Source organism: Lepidothrix coronata, unplaced genomic scaffold (genome assembly GCF_001604755.1).
Source record: "Lepidothrix coronata isolate B3197 unplaced genomic scaffold, Lepidothrix_coronata-1.0 Scaffold23, whole genome shotgun sequence".
NCBI lineage: Eukaryota > Metazoa > Chordata > Aves > Passeriformes > Pipridae > Lepidothrix > Lepidothrix coronata.
This window is the reverse complement of record NW_016690203.1, coordinates 7,678,546-7,696,140: the sequence shown is the minus strand read 5'-3', so window position 1 is coordinate 7,696,140 and position 17,595 is coordinate 7,678,546. Positions and strand designations below refer to the sequence as shown.

The 17,595-nt window shown below is 50.8% G+C and overlaps 1 protein-coding gene across 1 annotated transcript in view; it reads left to right on the top strand.

The window, feature by feature from the left end:
* Positions 1–2,237: 2,237 nt before the first annotated feature.
* Positions 2,238–17,595, top strand: part of ASH1L (ASH1 like histone lysine methyltransferase) — a 57,206-nt gene continuing 41,848 nt past the window's right edge. The window contains exons 1-2 of the mRNA XM_017808470.1: positions 2,238–2,773; positions 10,028–14,768. Coding sequence (XP_017663959.1) covers positions 2,354–2,773; positions 10,028–14,768 — 5,161 coding nt within the window. The 5' untranslated portion in view covers positions 2,238–2,353. The remainder of the gene's footprint in view (positions 2,774–10,027; positions 14,769–17,595) is intronic.

Here is a 17,595-nt window from a genome sequence, read left to right as displayed (position 1 = left end):
CTGCAGGAGTGGAAGGGATTCTGCAGGAGTGGAAGGGATTCTGGAGGAGGGGAAGGGGTCGTGCAGGAGGAGAAGGAGTTGTGCTGGAGGAGTGGAAGGGATCCTACAGGAGTGGAACAGATCCTGCAGGGTGGGGAGAGCCAGGCACGAGGAATGTGAGGAGTGACACAGAGAAAGTGAGACAGCCAGTGGTGTCAGTGGGGAACAGGAGCAAGGGAAGAACCAAAACACAGCCCTGAACACGTTGGAGGCAGGGCCAGGGGGCTGGAACTTGCTGAGGCAGGGAAGGAGCAGCATCCCTGGGATCCAGGGAGGTGAGACCTGAGAGACAGGCACTGTTCTGTGAATTCCTGGGGTGACTGAGGAGTGGGAGAAGGAGATTACAGTGATCCAGACAAAATGGTGATTGGGGCCAGGATTAGCAGTTTTGTGGTCTGTGTGGAGAGCAATTCATGGATAAATAAATGACCTACTCTGTGTTTCTGGGAGCCATCAATTTAGTGACTTTGTTTCTGGGATGGTCCCTGGTCCTGTGTTGCCACAGAATGAGAGGTGAGCACAGTTCTGCTTTAATTCCTGGGGTCAGTGTATGAGTGTAATCTTGCTGTTGGTTTCATGTTTTAAGCTTATTAATTAATTTTATTTGTAAGAAAATGACTGAAGTGTTGTTGCTGCTCTGCACCACGGTCCCTAGAGAAGGAAACAGTTGTGTGAACACGGATTTGACAGTTCCATGAAGGATTGTCCCTTCTCTTGGACTCGAATAATACAAATTCAGGCATTAGCTCAGGGTTATTTTACTGCTGGGCATCAGCATGTGTGAAAAAGCCCATTTTTGGTGACGTGGTGAAGCCTCTTGGACTGGACATTGGGCCTTGATCTGAGCAGTGCCAGTAACTCACCTTCTATATCCCCGTCACACTGTTCTCCCAGGTTTTTCCCACTTGTAAAACGGAGATTTTATCTAATTACCTCTGGTCTTACGAGCAGTAACAGTGGGTTTGATTGCTGAGGATGTGCTCAGTTGAGAAGCCCGAGCTGCAGATGGAAACCCTGTGGATAACGAGCCCAGAGCACGTGGAAAGGAGTTTGTTTTGGGGCAGCCTGGTTTTCCAGCAGGTTGCCTTGGGTGTTCTCAGCAGCTTTTCTTGTGCCCCCACTAATCCTGGCAGCTGTTCTCCCAACCTGAGCCCGCTGCAGTTGCCTTGGTGCTCTCCAGGATCACCTTTCACACTCCTGATCCTTCCCCTTGTGTTCCAGAGCCACCCCAAATCCACCTCCTCCAGCTGCTTCCCTAATCCCTGTCTGGCCAGGAGGGCTGAGCTCCTTGAGACCTTTCTGTGAAACTCATTTTGGAGTTGATTGAAACCCTTGAAATCTCACAGCTGAGCCTCAGTGACTGTCTGGAGGGTGAGGACAGAAACCAGGCTGGTTTGGTGCCTGGGATGCACTTCTCAGCACATCAGACCTGTTTCTGACCTATTTCACTTAAAAATGATTAAGGTATTTAAACACTTTCTGCTTTGAATGCCCCTAACAAAAATATCCTTCCAGGACCTGAAGGGAGCCTGCAAGAAAGAAGAGGGAATTTTTACAGGGGCTTGGAGTGACAGGACAAGGGGGAATGGCTGCAAACTGCCAGAGGGCAGGGTTAGGTGGGATATTGGGAAGGAATCCTTCCCTGGGAGGAAGGCACAGGCTGCCCAGAGAGGCTGTGGCTGCCCCTGGATCCCTGGGAGTGTCCAAGGCTTTGTGTGTGGGTGTGTTCAGGAGTCTGTGGCTTGTTTTTAAACCGATGCCCACGTGGGTTAAGCTCAACTTTCCTGGTGGCTCAGATGATTAAAATCAGAATATCTCTGGGGTTTGGATGCTTTCTTGTGGGATTCATTCATGTCCTTCCTTAGATGCAGCTCATCCAGTGGGTCCAGACCAAGAGTAGCTGGGCTTTGGTTATAAATGGAAAAATTGCTTTGATGATCAATATTAAAGTCCTTAACTGTTGTTTGAAGTGTCCTGTGGATGAATTGGAAATTATATTATCATATTCCCGCACTTTTGATTTTTCACTTATCATTTAAAAGTGTTTTACAGATAAACTGTGGGTTTGAAGTAGGTGACCAGCGGGGTTGGTGTCTTGGAACATCAGCTCCTCTGAAATGTAATTGTTTGCTTTCTGATTGGTTTAAACCTTAATTTAATTTCTGCCAGGAAATCAAAGTTTACTTCTGTCTGCCTTTTTCCTCCTCGCAGAGTGAAAGATGCTGACTGCCAGTAGTGGAACAGCTCCTCTGAGGAACACATCCCTGTAAAATCTTCCCTAAAAAATCACCCGGAGGCAAATATTCCGCCTGTGATGGACCCTCGGAATACTGCTATGTTAGGCTTGGCTTCTGATTCTGAAGGGTTTTCTGGGAAAAGCCCCTCTGTGGCAAACCTTGGCACGTTGGTGGGCAAGGGGGAAGCGGAGCCCGAAGGCTGCAGCAAGGACGAGGAGGACGGGAAGAAGAAGGGCCGGGAGGGGCCCGGCGGCGAGAATGGCAAGAGCGAGGCCCTGAGCGAGGCCCAGCAGTTCTCCGTGAAGGAAACCAACTTCTCCGAGGGGAACCTGAAGCTGAAGATCGGCCTTCAAGCCAAGAGGACCAAAAAGCCTCCCAAGAACCTGGAGAATTATGTCTGCAGGCCTGCCATAAAAACCAGCATCAAGCAGCCAAGGAGGGCTCCCAAGAGCGGGAAGATGACGGATGAGAAGAGCGAGCACTGTCCTCCCAAACAAGTGAGTGGGGCGGCCCTGGGGTGGTTTGCGGGTCCTGGGGAGTTTGAGCTGTGTTGGGAAGCTTCACCATCCCTGCCCCATCGTGTGGTTCCGTGTGACCTCTGATCCTGAAGCTTCTGGAGTTAGGAATGGTTTGATTTCGTGGCTGTCGACGGGGGGAAAGTGCTCGTTCAGGGTTCGACACCGTCGTCGTTTCAACAGCAAGGAGAGATAATTCCCCTGTCAACTTAAAGTGATGTCTCTGGCAAGCGATGGTGTGATGTTTAGTCTCTTTTACAGAAGAAAGTGGAGGTCCTTGGGGGTTTTATCCCTGTTGGGATGGGGTTTGGGTTCCTATTTTCCTGTTAGAGTCAGTGGGTTTCCTGTCTCTCACCTGTCACTGCCACGAGCAGGGTCTGGAAAGCCCAGGAGACTTTTCCAGCTGAGTTACAAACCAGCCTGGTGATACCGTGGCTATAAATGGAGTGACTGGAGGGATGTGCCAGGGGTTTTCCAAAGGGAAGGAGGTAGCCCTGCCTCCTTTTTGTTTGTGTGATCTGCAGGATGTAACAAGGAACAGCAGCAACAGCAGACAGGGAGAACGGGATAAACGGCAGGAATTACAAATAACATTGCATGGATGCTAAATTTTGGAAGTGTTGGGCTACAACCTGCTCTTTTTGCCAATACACATGAAGGTTTTGCCAATACAATGTTAGGATGTACCCTTAGGTGGCCCTAGCAGGTGATTCAGCAGGGGAATCCAAGTCCATGGAAGCTGGAGACCTTCCTTGCTGTGGGATGTCTGTTCCACGGGGCCCCAGGGCTGCAGGGTTTCCATCTCTCCCACCTGTGTCCTGTGCTCAAGGTCCCTTTCAACCCAACCCATTCTGGGATTCCATGATTCCAAGGCATAAACTGTGCCCTGAAAAGACAGGTGTGCTGGATGTAAGGACTGAACCGGCTTTTTCCACACTCCACAGTGCAGTTGTGTTGGGTTTTCCCTCCTTGGGAATCAGAGGGGTTTTTCCTCAGCCTGGAGACCAAGAAATTCTCAAAATTTATGTTGCATAACATAAACTGTTGGCAATGGCCTTTATTTCACATTCTGCCAGCTCAGAACAAGCTTGTTATTCCTGAGGATTTTTCTGACTTCCTCTTGAAAAACGCTGGAAGAGCAGATCCCAACTTGTCATTACACTGATGGCTTTTTTTTTTTCCTTTTTTTTTTTGGTCCAACAAGACCCTGTTGAGGTGAGTTGAGTGTTTGGCCAGCCTGGAATATCCAGCCAGTGATTCCTGAATTCAGGTGGCACTTGCAGCTGCAAATCCCTTCCTCAGGGCAGGTTGAAGGTGAATTAGTCAGGGGAGGGTCGGGTTGTTGGGGTGTTGGACTGGATGATCCTTGTGGGTCCCTTCCAGCTCAGGATATTCCCTGATCCTCTGGTTCTCCCAGCAAAGAGCACCTTTGCATCTGGAGACTCTCCCATTGCATCAGGAGAGTTTTTACCAGGGAAAATAGTCAGGATTTGGAATTGGATGGGGACAGGAGAGATTCTTCCCCCTCAACATCTTTGTTTGTATACCAGGTTTTCCTTCAGGAGATCCATCCCATTCCAAGTGGAAATCAGAAAGGGAAGCAAATATTAGTGATATTTTTTATATATATATATATATATATATAAAAAATATATATGTGTGTGTGTTTTATATATACATAATATGTATATATATAAAATAAATATATATGTATTTTATATATATAAAATAAGTATATATGTATTTTATACATATAAAGTATGTATATATTTCATATATAATACATATATAATAAATATAATATATACACATTATATAGTATATTATACATATATTATACCACATATATTATATGTATTATATATAATACATATATTATGTATCTGATATAATAATATATGACATGTAATATATATTATAATACATTAGTGATATTATTGATCTGTGACACCACTGATCCCACCATGGGTTGTCAGAAATGACCCCAAACAGTGTCCTGCTGATTCCTGAAAAGGGACTGGAAGTGTCTGTGTGGAAATAAATGGGAACCATGGCTGAAAATATTCCTGTTTTGAACATAATGCCCCAGGGATTTTTTTTTGTCTTGTTGCCACGAAAGAAAGCAAGTTTTAGCTCTGAAAATTACCCTTCAGCAGAGGGAATTGATCCCTAAATCTCTGCTTTCGATGGAGAGGAGGGGAAAGCAAATAAAAGACCAGCTCAGAGCCAGGTGTGGCCTCACCTGGAGCTCTGACACTGACCTTTCCCTTCTTTTTGAGGAGGAATAAGGGATGGGAATGAAAATGTGGCACTTGCAGTGCACCCAGTGAAGCACTGAGCACAAAGAGGAGCAGTGGAATTCCTCTCCCGGGAATAGCAGTGCAGAAATTAAACCAGGAGGAAAATCCTTTGCACTTGCACGTCTGACAGGCTTTTCCTCAAGCTCGGTGCTGACAGGACTGCTGAAACTTGGGGAGTGCCTGCAGTTACAAAAACAGAGGGTTTGTCTGCTTGCTGTGAGCGAGGGGAGTCACTTGGAATCCCAGAATCTCTCAGGTGGGAAAAGCCCTCTGGGATCATGGAGTGCAGCCCTTCTGTTCCAACCAAACCCTGTCCCCAAGTGCCACCTCCCTCAGGGATGGGGATTCCTCCTCTTCCCTGTCCCACTGCCCCACCACCCTTTCAGTGAGGGGAGTTTTTCCCTGTGCATCTACAATTTGTCCTCCAGAAACGTGGGGACATACAAGCTAATAAATATTTTTTTCTCACAGAAGAGAAAAGAGAGACTTAAAAAAGACCGAGATTCCCGGGTGTGAAGAGGAACAAAATTAGGAGGTGCTGCAAGAGTCAAGCAGTATTTAATTTGCTTTTTTGACACTGAGTGTGGAACTGGGATTTCTTCCTCTCAGGAAGTGTCCCGTGGCAGGCAGACACTAAGCCCAGAAGCCTGAGCCTTGAACATAAATGCACATAAATACACATTTTTGGCCCTGTTAGGGGGCAAACCCGTGTTTTCCCCGTGCTGGAGGGTGGGTGTAGGCAGGGCCATGGCAGAGGGGCAGTGGTGAAGGTGTAGCAAACAGAGGTGATAGTAGCAGCCTGTGTAACTCTAACTCAGAGTAGTAACACGGGGCAGCAGGTTGGGACTCGCCCTCCTGCTCCAGCTCCTTATTTCTGGGTGAAAACTGCTGAGTGCAGGATTCTGGGGCTCTCTCTCTTGCCCTGGGTCGTGCAGGGAAAGCTCTGCAGGGAAGTTTGCTGATGAAATCACAGCCACTCAGAGGTAACAAAGCTAAAGGAGTGATTGCTTTTTTTAGTAGCTTGAGAATATTTCCTGCAGCATCTGGGACATAAGTTTGTCTTTTTTTCCCTGGTCCTTCGTTCAGACTTGCTCTTAGAAAAGCCTGCAAAGTCTTGGAGGTGAAAAATAAACAGGAGACACTTATTTGGGGAATTCTGTGGGATATATTGATGCCACAGCTCCTGTGATTCCTCAGCAAGCTCGTTGGAATTGTGGCCCAAACACTGGCCTGAAGTGCAGCAGCTCAAACGACGATGGGGAGATCTGTGTGTGCACATAAAAACCCCTTTATTGCAGTTTCATTAACAAGCTGGTTCCTTTCTGGCTGTTCCAGAGGGTGGAACCCGAGAGTTTCTCGGGGTTTGCAGCTTGGTTTTGGGGTGAGAAGTGTGAGTTTGACACCAGGCTGGAGAGGAGACACCCCTGCTCTTGGGAAGGATCATTTGCTCCTCAGCCCTTTGCACACAAGTACCAATCATCATCACAGTAAATCATGATCTAGTAATAATAAACCCCGGGGTTGTGCTCTAACAACAGCTGCTTTTTTTAGAATAAAGTCATTTTTTTTGCTGTTGGTGCCTGTGGTGGCTCTGGAACCACAGAATCATTCGAGTTGGAAAGGAGCTTTAAGACCATCAAGTCCAACTCTTCTCCCAGCGCTGCCAAGGCCACCAGTGATGGATTGTAACTCATTAACAGTTCATATCAAAACTACCTGGAATTTTTATTCCTGAAACGAGTGGTGCAAGTCTAGAAACTGTGTGTCCACACGGGAGAGTTGGAATTTTCAGTTCAGCTCAGTCCCAAATTTGGAATAGTACCAGTTTGATGGAAACTTCCAGGTTTTGTGCAGTTGTTTTGGGCAGTGCTTTTAAGCCAGGCAGTTGAACTAAAGGTGGCACAGGAACAGATTATTTTTTGAAGCACAAAGTGCTTTTTGGTGTAGTGTTTTCTCACCCTTTTGAACAACTTTGCCCCCAGATGAACCATTTCATTCCATCTGAAACCAGAGGAACGTGGAGCAGGGCTGGAAATCTGGGCTAACGAGGCACAGAATTCCAGGAAAACTGTTTCGGGCCATTTTTTTGTGGCATTTTCACCTGGTTTGGGCTTCAGGTCTGTCCCCACCTCATGGAGTGCCTGTGTGGGCACCAGGAGTTATCCCAGGGGAGCAGGGCACCTTTCCTGCCCCTGCTGCACTGGGACAGGCCTGGGTTGGAGAGTATTCCAGGGGGAATTCCTGAGCATTTCCATAGGATTGGAGCTGCCCCAGGAGAGCTGGGCTGAGGGACAGGGTGTGCCTGTGGCCACGGGCTGTGACAGCACAGCTCTGCCCCGGCACTGGGGGCAACCTGACCCCAAAAATCCCTGAGGGAGAGCTTGGATCGGGGACCCAGGGATCCCAGGGACTGAGGGAGAGCTTGGATCAGTGATCCCAGGGATCCCAGGGAGAGCTTGGATCGGGGAGCCAGGGATCAAGGGAGAACTGGGATCTGGGACCCAGGGGTTCCAAGCACCGAGAGAAAACTGGGATCTGGGCCTAGGGATCCCAGAGACTGAGGGAGAGCTCAGATATCAGGGGTCCAGGGATCCCAGGGACTGCAGGAATATCCTGTGGGATACTCCTCAGTGACAACAATACTTCCCATTCACTTTAACCAAAAATCTGAATATTTTAATAATATAGAATTGCAAGAACAAACTTTGTGAGTTATGTTGGAGTTTTTTAGTGGTTTTGCAGCCACTGCAACCCCCTCCAGAGGTTACATGCTTTGTTCAAGGTGTCTCTGCTGGAAGTTACCAGAGGAATTTTTTTCCTTAAAAATTCCCCCCCAAAACGTTCCTGTTAATCCCACTGATTGTTAAGTGGATTTATGGCCAAAAAAAAAAAAAAACCAACATGAAAAAAATTTCCCATATAAGAATTTTGCCTTTCAAAATGCTGAAAAAGAGCTGTGAACTTTTTTGGCTCCTTTCTGACATCTCACCAGACGTTTCTCGTTTTGTTTTTCCGCGTTCTTTGAAATCATTTTCGCTGTGCTTGGAGATTTCCCTCACCCTCAGATGAGAAAGGAGCTCTCCAGGGCAACTTGCCTTCAGCTTTCAGAGGCTCCCTGTTTGATGCTAAAGCCACGTTCTCAGAATCCTGGCATCTTGCTCAGATCAAAGCTGGTGTTTGGAAGGGTTTGCTTAGTTATGTGTTTATTATTTAAATATCTGCTCAAACTTCCAAGCTCTTTGTTTGGAGACGGAGGTGGATTGGGAGAAGCAGAGGCACTGTGAGGGCACCACAGACCCTGACTGAGGGGTAGCAGAGCACACAGAGCAATCAAAGAAAGAGGGAATATTGTGGATACTCAGCAGGCACAGGGCTGAGGAGTTCAATTCCCGAGGCAACATTGAGGTGAATTTTTCAATCCGCTGAACAAAGAAGGTTAAAGTTTCCTTCCAAAGTTCTTTTCAGGATCTCAGGCCATGGGAAAGGGGTGTAACTCTCTGAAGGGTGCCCAGCAAGGCTGTTCCAGTGCTGTTCAGCGACTCTCTGCATCCCAGGGATTCCCAGAGGTGGAGGTGGTGCCAGGAGGTTTTCAGTTTGTGTGTTTGGAATCACGGAATCACGGAGTGGGTTGGGTTGGAAGGGATTATAAAGCTCATCCAGTTCCACCAGGGACACCTTCCACTATCCCAGGTTGTTCCAAGTCCTGTCCAGCCTGGCCTTGGACACTCCCAGGGATGGGGCATCCATGGAATAACCTGTGCCAGGGCCTCACCACCCTCACAGGGAAGGATTTCTTCCTTAATATCCAACCTAAATTCCCCCTCTCTCAGTTTGTGCCCATTCCCCTTGTGCTGTCACCCCAGTTCCTGAGGAACAGTCCTTGTCCAGCTTCCCTGGAGCCCCTTCAGACCCTGGAAGTTGCTGTGAGATCTCCACACAACCTTCTCTTCTCCAGGCTGAACAGTCCCAACTTTCCCAGTCTCCATCCACAGGGGAGGGGCTCCAGTTCCCTTATTGGCTTCGTGGCCTCCTCTGGATTTGCTCCAGCAGTTCCATGTCCTTGTGTTGGGGGCAGCAGAACTGGATGCAGAACTTCCTCCTCTGAGCTCAGAGCCTTCCACTCCTGAGTGACTCCCCTGCCCTCAGGGATGTGTTGGGTGCTGTGTGTACAGACTGCCCTTCCAAAATGAAACATCCATTTATCGGGGTGTTCCCAGCAGGCTTTGGGAAGGTGACAGGCGTCGCAATTTGTACGGAATAAATAAATTTCGGATTTGTTTAGGTCAGAACTGGAAATAACTGCGGGTTTGAGCTGCCCCACGTGTATCCCTGTGCAAACAGGAGACTAATTTGACTTGTTTTATTTCACTCTCCTTATTTTTCTGGCTGTCAGTGGTCTGCTGGGAGGAGAAGCTGTTGCTGCAGGGGCTGGGGGTGTCCTGGGACACGGCCCTGCTCAGCTGCTGCTCAGCACCATGTGAGTTCCTCAAGTGCTCTCACACTATAAATAGCCCAGTGCATTGTTGTCAGTGGGTTTTTATTAACAAACAGCAACAGTATTTTTGGGGAATGTTTATAATTGGGGGGGCAGAATAAATGGGTTGTATTTCGGGGCTGGCAGCGAGTTTGGGTTTCGTTGAAGTCAGAAAAGCTTCAATGTGTCTACTGGTTTAAAATTTTGCTTTAAGTATTAGTAATTTATTAATATTGCCAATATTTGCATAATCCATCTATTGTAATATTTACAATATTTTATTATTGGATCTATTATTACTAATTTTATTTAAATTGATAGGTTGGTGAAGCTGTGCTCATGCAGTTACCCTGTTAGTGGAGCAGGTATTAATCACCTCAACATCAAAAAATACCGTGTTACTCAGAGAGATGCTTTGTGGTCTGTTCCTAAAGACTCTTTTGTTGTTTTATTGACTCCTAGGACCCTTCAAAGTCCTACAAGAAAGCTGGAGAAGTGGCACCAGTTGAGTTACACGCAGAAGAAGGTGTCCAAGTAGAAACAACCCCTTTATCCAAGAAAGTTTCCCCGTTGCACTCAGAAATGACGGATTACATGAAGTCATCTCCTCCCACCCTGATCAGCAGCCATAATTCCGATTTAAAGGACAGAACAGAAATCAACGGAGCAACAACTGTCACAGAGAAACTGGCTCAGCTCATTGCAACCTGTCCTCCCTCCAAGTCTTCCAAAACAAAGCAGAAGAAGCCCGGGAACGGAAGCGCGTCCGGTTTGGTGAAAGACTCTGGGAAGAAGCCGCCAGGAACCATCAATCCGAGTGGGATGGTTGGTAAAGATTTGGTGAAGAAGCTGCCGGGCTCTGGGATTGCCGTGGGGCTGGTGAACAAGGACTCAGGGAAGAAGCCATTGGGGATTGGCAGCACAGCCATACTGGTGAACAAAGACTCTGGGAAGAAGCCCCAAGGGATCGGCCCCTTGATTGGATTGGTGAGCAAGGACTCTGGGAAGAGGCCCCCAGGGATCAGCACTCCCCCCGGGATAGTGCACAAGGACTCTGGGAAGAAGCAGCCGGTGACCAGCTCTGCAGTTGGATTGATCAGCAAAGATGTGGGGAGGAAACTTCCAGGGATCAGCACTCCAGCTGGATTGACTACCAAGGAGCCTCTCAAGAAGCCAGTAGGGATCAGCACTCCAGCAGGATTGGTTAACAAGGACGCTGGGAAGAAGCTGCTGGGGGTAAATAGTCCTGCAGGTCTGCTCAACAAGGATTCTGGGAGAAAGATGCCGGGGACCGGGAATGCGGCGGTTCTGAGTAACAAAGACTCTGGAAGGAAGACGCCAGGGATTGGCAGCCCGGTGGGACCAGTTAGCAAGGACTCTGGGAGGAAGATGCCAGGAATTAGCAGTCCAGTGGGGTTGGTTAGCAAGGAGTGTGGGAAGAAGCCGGTGGGGATTGGCAGCCCGGCTGGTTTGGCCAACAAGGACTCTGGGACGCTGAAGGCAGATTCCCTCACACCCACCTCGGAGCCCTTTAAGCTTCCTTGCAATTCCAACCTCAGCAGCCTGGAAAGCCACGAGCCCGCGGATTTACTGAAGGACAACCCTACCAGCAAACCCTTCGAGAAGCACGTCGTGAGGCAGAACAAGGAGAGCATCCTGGAGAAGTTTTCCATTCGGAAGGAGATCGCCGAGGTGGGGAAGGAGATGTTTAACGAGGGGATGTGTGTTCCCCAGGACACCTTCTCCTCCGGCGAGAAGGGGGGTTACGAAGCATCCAAGCACGAGAAGCAGCCCCCAGTGTATTGCACTTCACCAGACTTCAGGACAGGAGGTGCCTCGGAGGTGTCGACAGCCAAGTCCCCGTTCAGTGCAGTGGGAGAGGGGAATCTCCCCTCCCCTTCCCCCACCGTGTCTGTCCCCACCCTGAGCAGGAGCCTCTCAGCATCCTCCTCCCAGCTGCCATCCAACTCATTGCACTTAAGCTCCACGGCAGAGCTCCTGGAAGGCATCTCTGACCCCGTGGGCAAGACTCCCTTTTCCTCTGACAGCATCCTGGGTCTGAGCAGGACCCTGAACCACCCCCTCGGCGCCGATTTTAAAGGTGCTGACAAAGATTTGAGCGATTCAAAGGCTTCTTACGTGGAGACTTCCAGAACCAGTCCTTCCACGGCGAAAAAGCCCATTCTGGCAGCTGAAACGAGCATCCACGCCACTGTCACCCCTTCCGTGGTCAGTTTTACCAGCTTGTTCAGCAGCAAGCAGTTCCTGAAGATCGGGGCGATTGCTGCATCCGATAAATCCTGCCAAGGAGCGAAGAATCTGAGCAGCACTCAGCAGTCGAAGCCTCTGAAGAAGAGAAAAGGAAGGAAGCCCCGATGGACTAAAGTGGTGTCGAGGAACACGTGTCGACCTCCGAAGGGTCTGGAGCTGGAAAGGTCGGAGCTTTTTAAAAACATTTCCTACAGTGCACTGTCGAGCAGCAATTTGGAGCAGGCCAAGTTCCTGAAAAACATCGGGTCGTCCTCGTTCGTGGAGCACGAGTTCGTCAAGCACCAGTTGCCGAAGCTGAACGAAGCCAGTGGCCAGTCCCTGGCGCTGCTGGCTGAGACTGACAAACCAACCCAGAAGTTCTACAGCACCCACAAACAACCCTCGAGCTTGTGTATGGCGGATGATTTCTTGCCTGACATGTACAAACCCAAAAGAGGAAGATCTAAACCCAAGGAGATGCCGGAGCTCGAAGGTCCCCCCAAGAGGACTCTAAAGATTCCGGCATCAAAAGTCTTCTCAGTGCAGTCGAAAGAAGAGCAAGAGCCTCCCATTTTGCAGCCTGAGGTTGAAATTCCCTCCCTGAAGCAGAGCTTATCGGGACAACCTTTTCCTAAAAAGAGAGGGAGACCTAAAAGACAGATCAGGTCATCAATTAAAACGAAACCACCTATTCTGTCCGTGGCACCTTTTGTTGGAACAGAGAACTCGAGCAAGATGGGGCCTGAAAGTGAACAGCATCGACCTGGGGAGTTCTTTGAGAGAAAGGACCAGCTCCGAGGGCCTGAAGAGGTCCAAAGCCCCAGTATTTGCAGCATGAGTGATTTGGAAGTAGACTCAGACAGAAAAGTTGCCAAGAGAAATAACGGACAGTTAATGAAAACAATTATTCGAAAAATAAATAAAATGAAAACTCTGAAGCGAAAGAAACTCCTGAATCAGATCCTGTCCAGTACAGTGGAACCAAATACCAAAGGGAAGATGCAATCCAAGCTCCACAACACGGTGTCGACTCTCGCCGCCACGTTCGGTTCGAAGCTGGGCCAGCAAATCAACGTCAGCAAGAAAGGAACGATTTACATAGGAAAGAGGAGAGGGAGGAAGCCCAAAGCCGTCCTGAACGGCCTCTTGGCCAGCAGCGCTGCCAGCCTGACCGTGCTGGAGAAGTCTGCCCAGCAAGCTCCCGGTACATCCCTGGGCCAGGTCCTGCCCCACCTGCTGCCTCCCGCGGGGAACCCCTCGGAGGTGCTCCCGTCTCCGGTTTGCTCCCAGTCGTCGGCCGTGAGCGGGGGGCAGAGCCCGGTGAGCAGCGACGCGGGGTTCATCGAGCCCAGCCCCGTGCCCTACCTGCACCTCCACTCGCGGCAGGGCGGCGTGGTGCAGACCCTGGCCATGAAGAAGGCGGCCAAGGGCAGGCGGAGGCTGTCGCCGCCCACGCTGCTGCCCAACTCGCCCTCCCACCTGAGCGAGCTGACCTCGCTCAAAGAGGCCACGCCGTCCCCAGTGAGCGAGTCCCACAGCGACGAGACCATCCCCAGCGACAGCGGCATCGGGACGGACAACAACAGCACCTCGGACCGGGCGGAGAAGTTCTGCGGGCAGAAGAAGAAGAGGCACTCCTTCGACCACGTGTCCCTGCTCCCGCCCGAGACCTCCACCGTGCTCGGCAACCTGAAGGAGAAGCACAAGCACAAGTGCAAGCGCCGCAGCCACGATTACCTCAGCTACGACAAGATGAAGAGGCAGAAGAGGAAAAGGAAAAAGAAGTACCCTCAGCTCCGGGGGAGGCAGGACCCCGATTTCCTCGCCGAGTTGGAGGAGTTAATAAGCCGGTTAAGTGAAATTCGGATAACCCACCGGAGTCACCATTTTATACCCCGGGATTTGCTGCCCACCATTTTTAGGATAAACTTCAACAGTTTCTACACCCACCCTACTTTTCCTTTAGATCCTTTGCACTACATTAGGAAACCTGATTTAAAGAAAAAGAGAGGCAGGCCTCCAAAAATGCGGGAAGCTATGGCAGAAATGCCCTTCATGCATAGCCTCAGCTTTCCCCTCTCCAGCACCGGGTTCTACCCCTCCTATGGCATGCCTTACTCCCCGTCCCCCCTGGCAGCTGCTCCCATAGGATTAGGTTATTATGGAAGGTACCCTCCGACTCTTTACCCTCCTCCACCCTCTCCTTCTTTCACGACCCCCCTGCCGCCACCTTCCTACATGCATACAGGCCACTTGCTTCTCAACCCCACCAAATACCACAAGAAGAAGCATAAACTCTTGCGCCAGGAAGCTTTCCTCACCACGAGCAGGACCCCCCTGCTGTCCATGAGCACCTACCCCAGCGTTCCACCCGAGATGGCCTACGGCTGGATGCTGGAGCACAAGCACAGGCACCGCCACAAGCACCGGGAGCACCGTTCCTCGGAGCAGCCGCAGGTTTCCATGGACACTATCACGGCCAACAGCTCCTCCAGAACGGTTCTGGAGTCCTTGAAGCGCTACAGGTTTGGGAAGGAGGCTGTGGGAGAGAGGTACAAACACAAAGAGAAGCACAGGTGCCACATGTCGTGCCCACACCTGTCGCCTTCCAAGGGTTTGCTGAGCAGAGACGAGCAGTGGGTCAGGAGGGAGCCTTCGGAGTCGAATTCCTTGGCGCTGGGCCTGCAGACCCCGCTGCAGATCGACTGCTCCGAGAGCTCCCCGGCCCTGTCCCTGGGGGGGTTCCCCCCCGGCTCGGAGCCCGCCGGCACCGAGGAGCACACGAACCTTTTCACAAGTGCAATAGGCAGCTGCCGAGCGCCCGGCCCCGCCGGCCCCGCCGCGCGCAAGAAGCTGCCCGAGAGCCCCGGGCTGTTCAGCGCCCAGGACGCGCCGCTGCCCCGGCCCCTGCGCAAGGAGCCCTCCCTGGAGAAGGCCCTGCAGCCCCTCTCAGGTAAGGGAGCCCCGGGCCTGCTCTCCTGGGTTCTGTCACACCAAACGCGGGGGCAGGTGGAGCTTTGGCTCTGCGGGGAGCTGTGGGGGGTTCCCGCTCGCAGCAGGACAGGCTGGCGTGGGAGCTCCCCCAGAGCCACCCGGGGCACCGTGTGTGTGTGTCCCCCTTCCCAGCAGAGTCCTCTTGCTTCCTTGCACTCGGGCTGAGGATGCTTTCTCATGGAAAGCTCTTCGCTTTTTCTGTGATATTTTAACTTCCTGGAGAAACAAGGTGAAATTTCTCCTGATTTTTTGATACTTCCGAAGCCCTGTTTCCGCTTGGTTTGGAGTTTGGTGGGTTTGGTTTAGACCAGCTGTCGGTGCTACTGTTGTAGCACTTCCATCTGAGAAAATGTTTCCTCTTCCTTTTGGTAACTCTGTTTTAGTTACTTTGATAATCTGCTACAACAGAGCTTTGGAGCCCCTGGGGATGATCCTGGGGATGCCTGAGACCAAACCTTGAAATTTTGGATTTATTCATGGTTGGGAAATGCTTCAAGCAAAACTGAGACAGGAGCAGCTGAGTGTGTGTGGCCAAGAGCAGCAGTGCTGCTGTCAGAGGGCACCTCCCCTCAAAACCCTGAACTTTGCATAATATTAGAGGGGGGGAAAATCTCATGTGAAATTTAGGACTTCAGGAAACTTCCTGCTTTCCCTGCTGGCCTGAGTGCTCAGTGCTGCACTTGCTTAGTACAGATGTTTTTGGGAATAATTTTCACGCTTTATCCTGATTACCATGGATGTGTCAGCCAGGCCATGGAACAGATAACCTGGGAAGGACAAGTGTGGCCTGTGCTCCTGCCCGTTTCTGATGTCTGAAGGAAGTCTGAGCTGCTTCTCCCTCCCCTCCTTGCCTGTATTCTCCCTCGAAATTTAAATCACTGTCCAAACCCACTTGTGACTGATGTTTCACAGACCAGGAACCAGCTGCCAGCACTGAATAATCCCTCCTCACATTCCTGACTCTCCTCTTGCTCCTTCCCTTGCAGTGCTCCCACTTGAATGCCTCCTGCCCACCTGTGTGTGGAGGGGGTTTTTCTCTTGGTTTTATTTTGGCTTTTGAGGGGTTTAAGTTTTGTTTTAAGGGATGCAGCTGCATCTTGGGCAAGTTCATTTTGCTTTGTGCTGTTTCCTGGCACTGAAGCTCCTCGAGGTGGTGGGGGGAGTGTGGAGAAGGCAACAGAGCCATGGAAGGAGAAATTCCAAGTGCTGGGTCACCAAAAGGGTTAAATTTGGCTCCAAGGAGTGAATTGTTTGTGGGAGCTTGTGCAGTTCTGGGAATTTCCTGAGGATTTCCATTGGGGTGAATGGTCTGACTCGGGTTTGTGTGAGGAACAACCCAAGGAAGGGGAGAGCAGAGATGCTTCTTGGTGAAGGCTCTGCCCACTCCGTGTCCCAGGATGTCTGACATTCCTCAGGTGCCAGGTATCACTTCCAGCCAGTGCATTCCCACCCTGGAACCCAGCTGGCTTTGCTGTGAGGCTGGTGTCTGGCTCATTCCCAAGGATTTCCCAACGTGCAGGCTTGGAAAACTTAAACCACCTCTGGTAAAAAGCCCCAGGAAAGAGAAAGACCGGGTTTGGGGTGTTTGTTTTGAGCCAAGGTGCTGAGTGGTGATCCTGAATCCATGACCGTGGAAGATGAAAGGAAAGGCACAGATGGAGGAAGAACCTGTGGAATAACCATCCCAGACTGGTTATTTATAGAACCAGCTGCAGGTGCACAGTGGGGAGATGCTGGATCAGAGCCCTGGAACGGGCAGACAGGGATCCCATCGGGGAGCCCTTCCAGAGCAGGTCTGTGGGATCCACAGAGGATATTCATGGTGCTTTATTTCAGAGTATCCACATGAAAACCTGCCTCATCTCCAGAGCCTTTTGAACATCAGCCTGGCCTGGCTGGATGAGCAGATTCTTTTTATGATGTTGGCTGATGCCAGATATCCTCAGATGGGCCGTGTTAGAGATGAGTCGGGTCAGTTGTTTGGGCAGTCAGCAGAGGTTGGAGTGTCCTGGGAGGTGAAGTGCAGGGGGAAGTTTCCACCTTAGGGCTGTTGTGTGGCCCTGGCACAGCCACACGGACACAGGTCACCAGGCTCTGCCCTTTTGTAGGACGCTGTAGGACACTGTTCACCCCAAGTTCCCAGTTGAACTTCTGCAGCTGCACACCAGGAGTTGTTTCAGCCGAGTGATGGTGTGTTGTGAGCTGGCCGTGGTGTGCCCCTTCTGATTCCCAGGGCCTCGGTGTGTGCCCTGGTGTGCCCCTCATGATTCCCATGACCTCAGTGTGCCCTGGAGTGCCCCTCCTGATTCCTGTGACCTCGGTGTGCCCCGGTGTGCCCCTCATGATTCCCATGACCTTAGTGTGCCCTGGTGTGCCCCTCATGATTCCTGTGGCCTCAGTGTGTTCTCTGGTGTGCCCCTCATAATTCCCATGACCTCAGTGTGCCCTGATGTGCCCCTCCTGATTCCTGTGACCTCGGTGTGCCCTGGTGTGCCCCTCATGATTCCTGTGGCCTCAGTGTGTTCTCTGATGTGCCCCTCATAATTCCCATGACCTCAGTGTGCCCTGATGTGCCCCTCCTGATTCCTGTGACCTCGGTGTGCCCTGGTGTGCCCCTCCTGATTCCAGTGGCCTTGCCTGTGCCCTGGTGTGCCCCTCATGATTCCCATGACCTTAGTGTGCCCTGGTGTGCCCCTCATGATTCCTGTGGCCTCAGTGTGTTCTCTGATGTGCCCCTCATAATTCCCATGACCTCAGTGTGCCCTGATGTGCCCCTCCTGATTCCT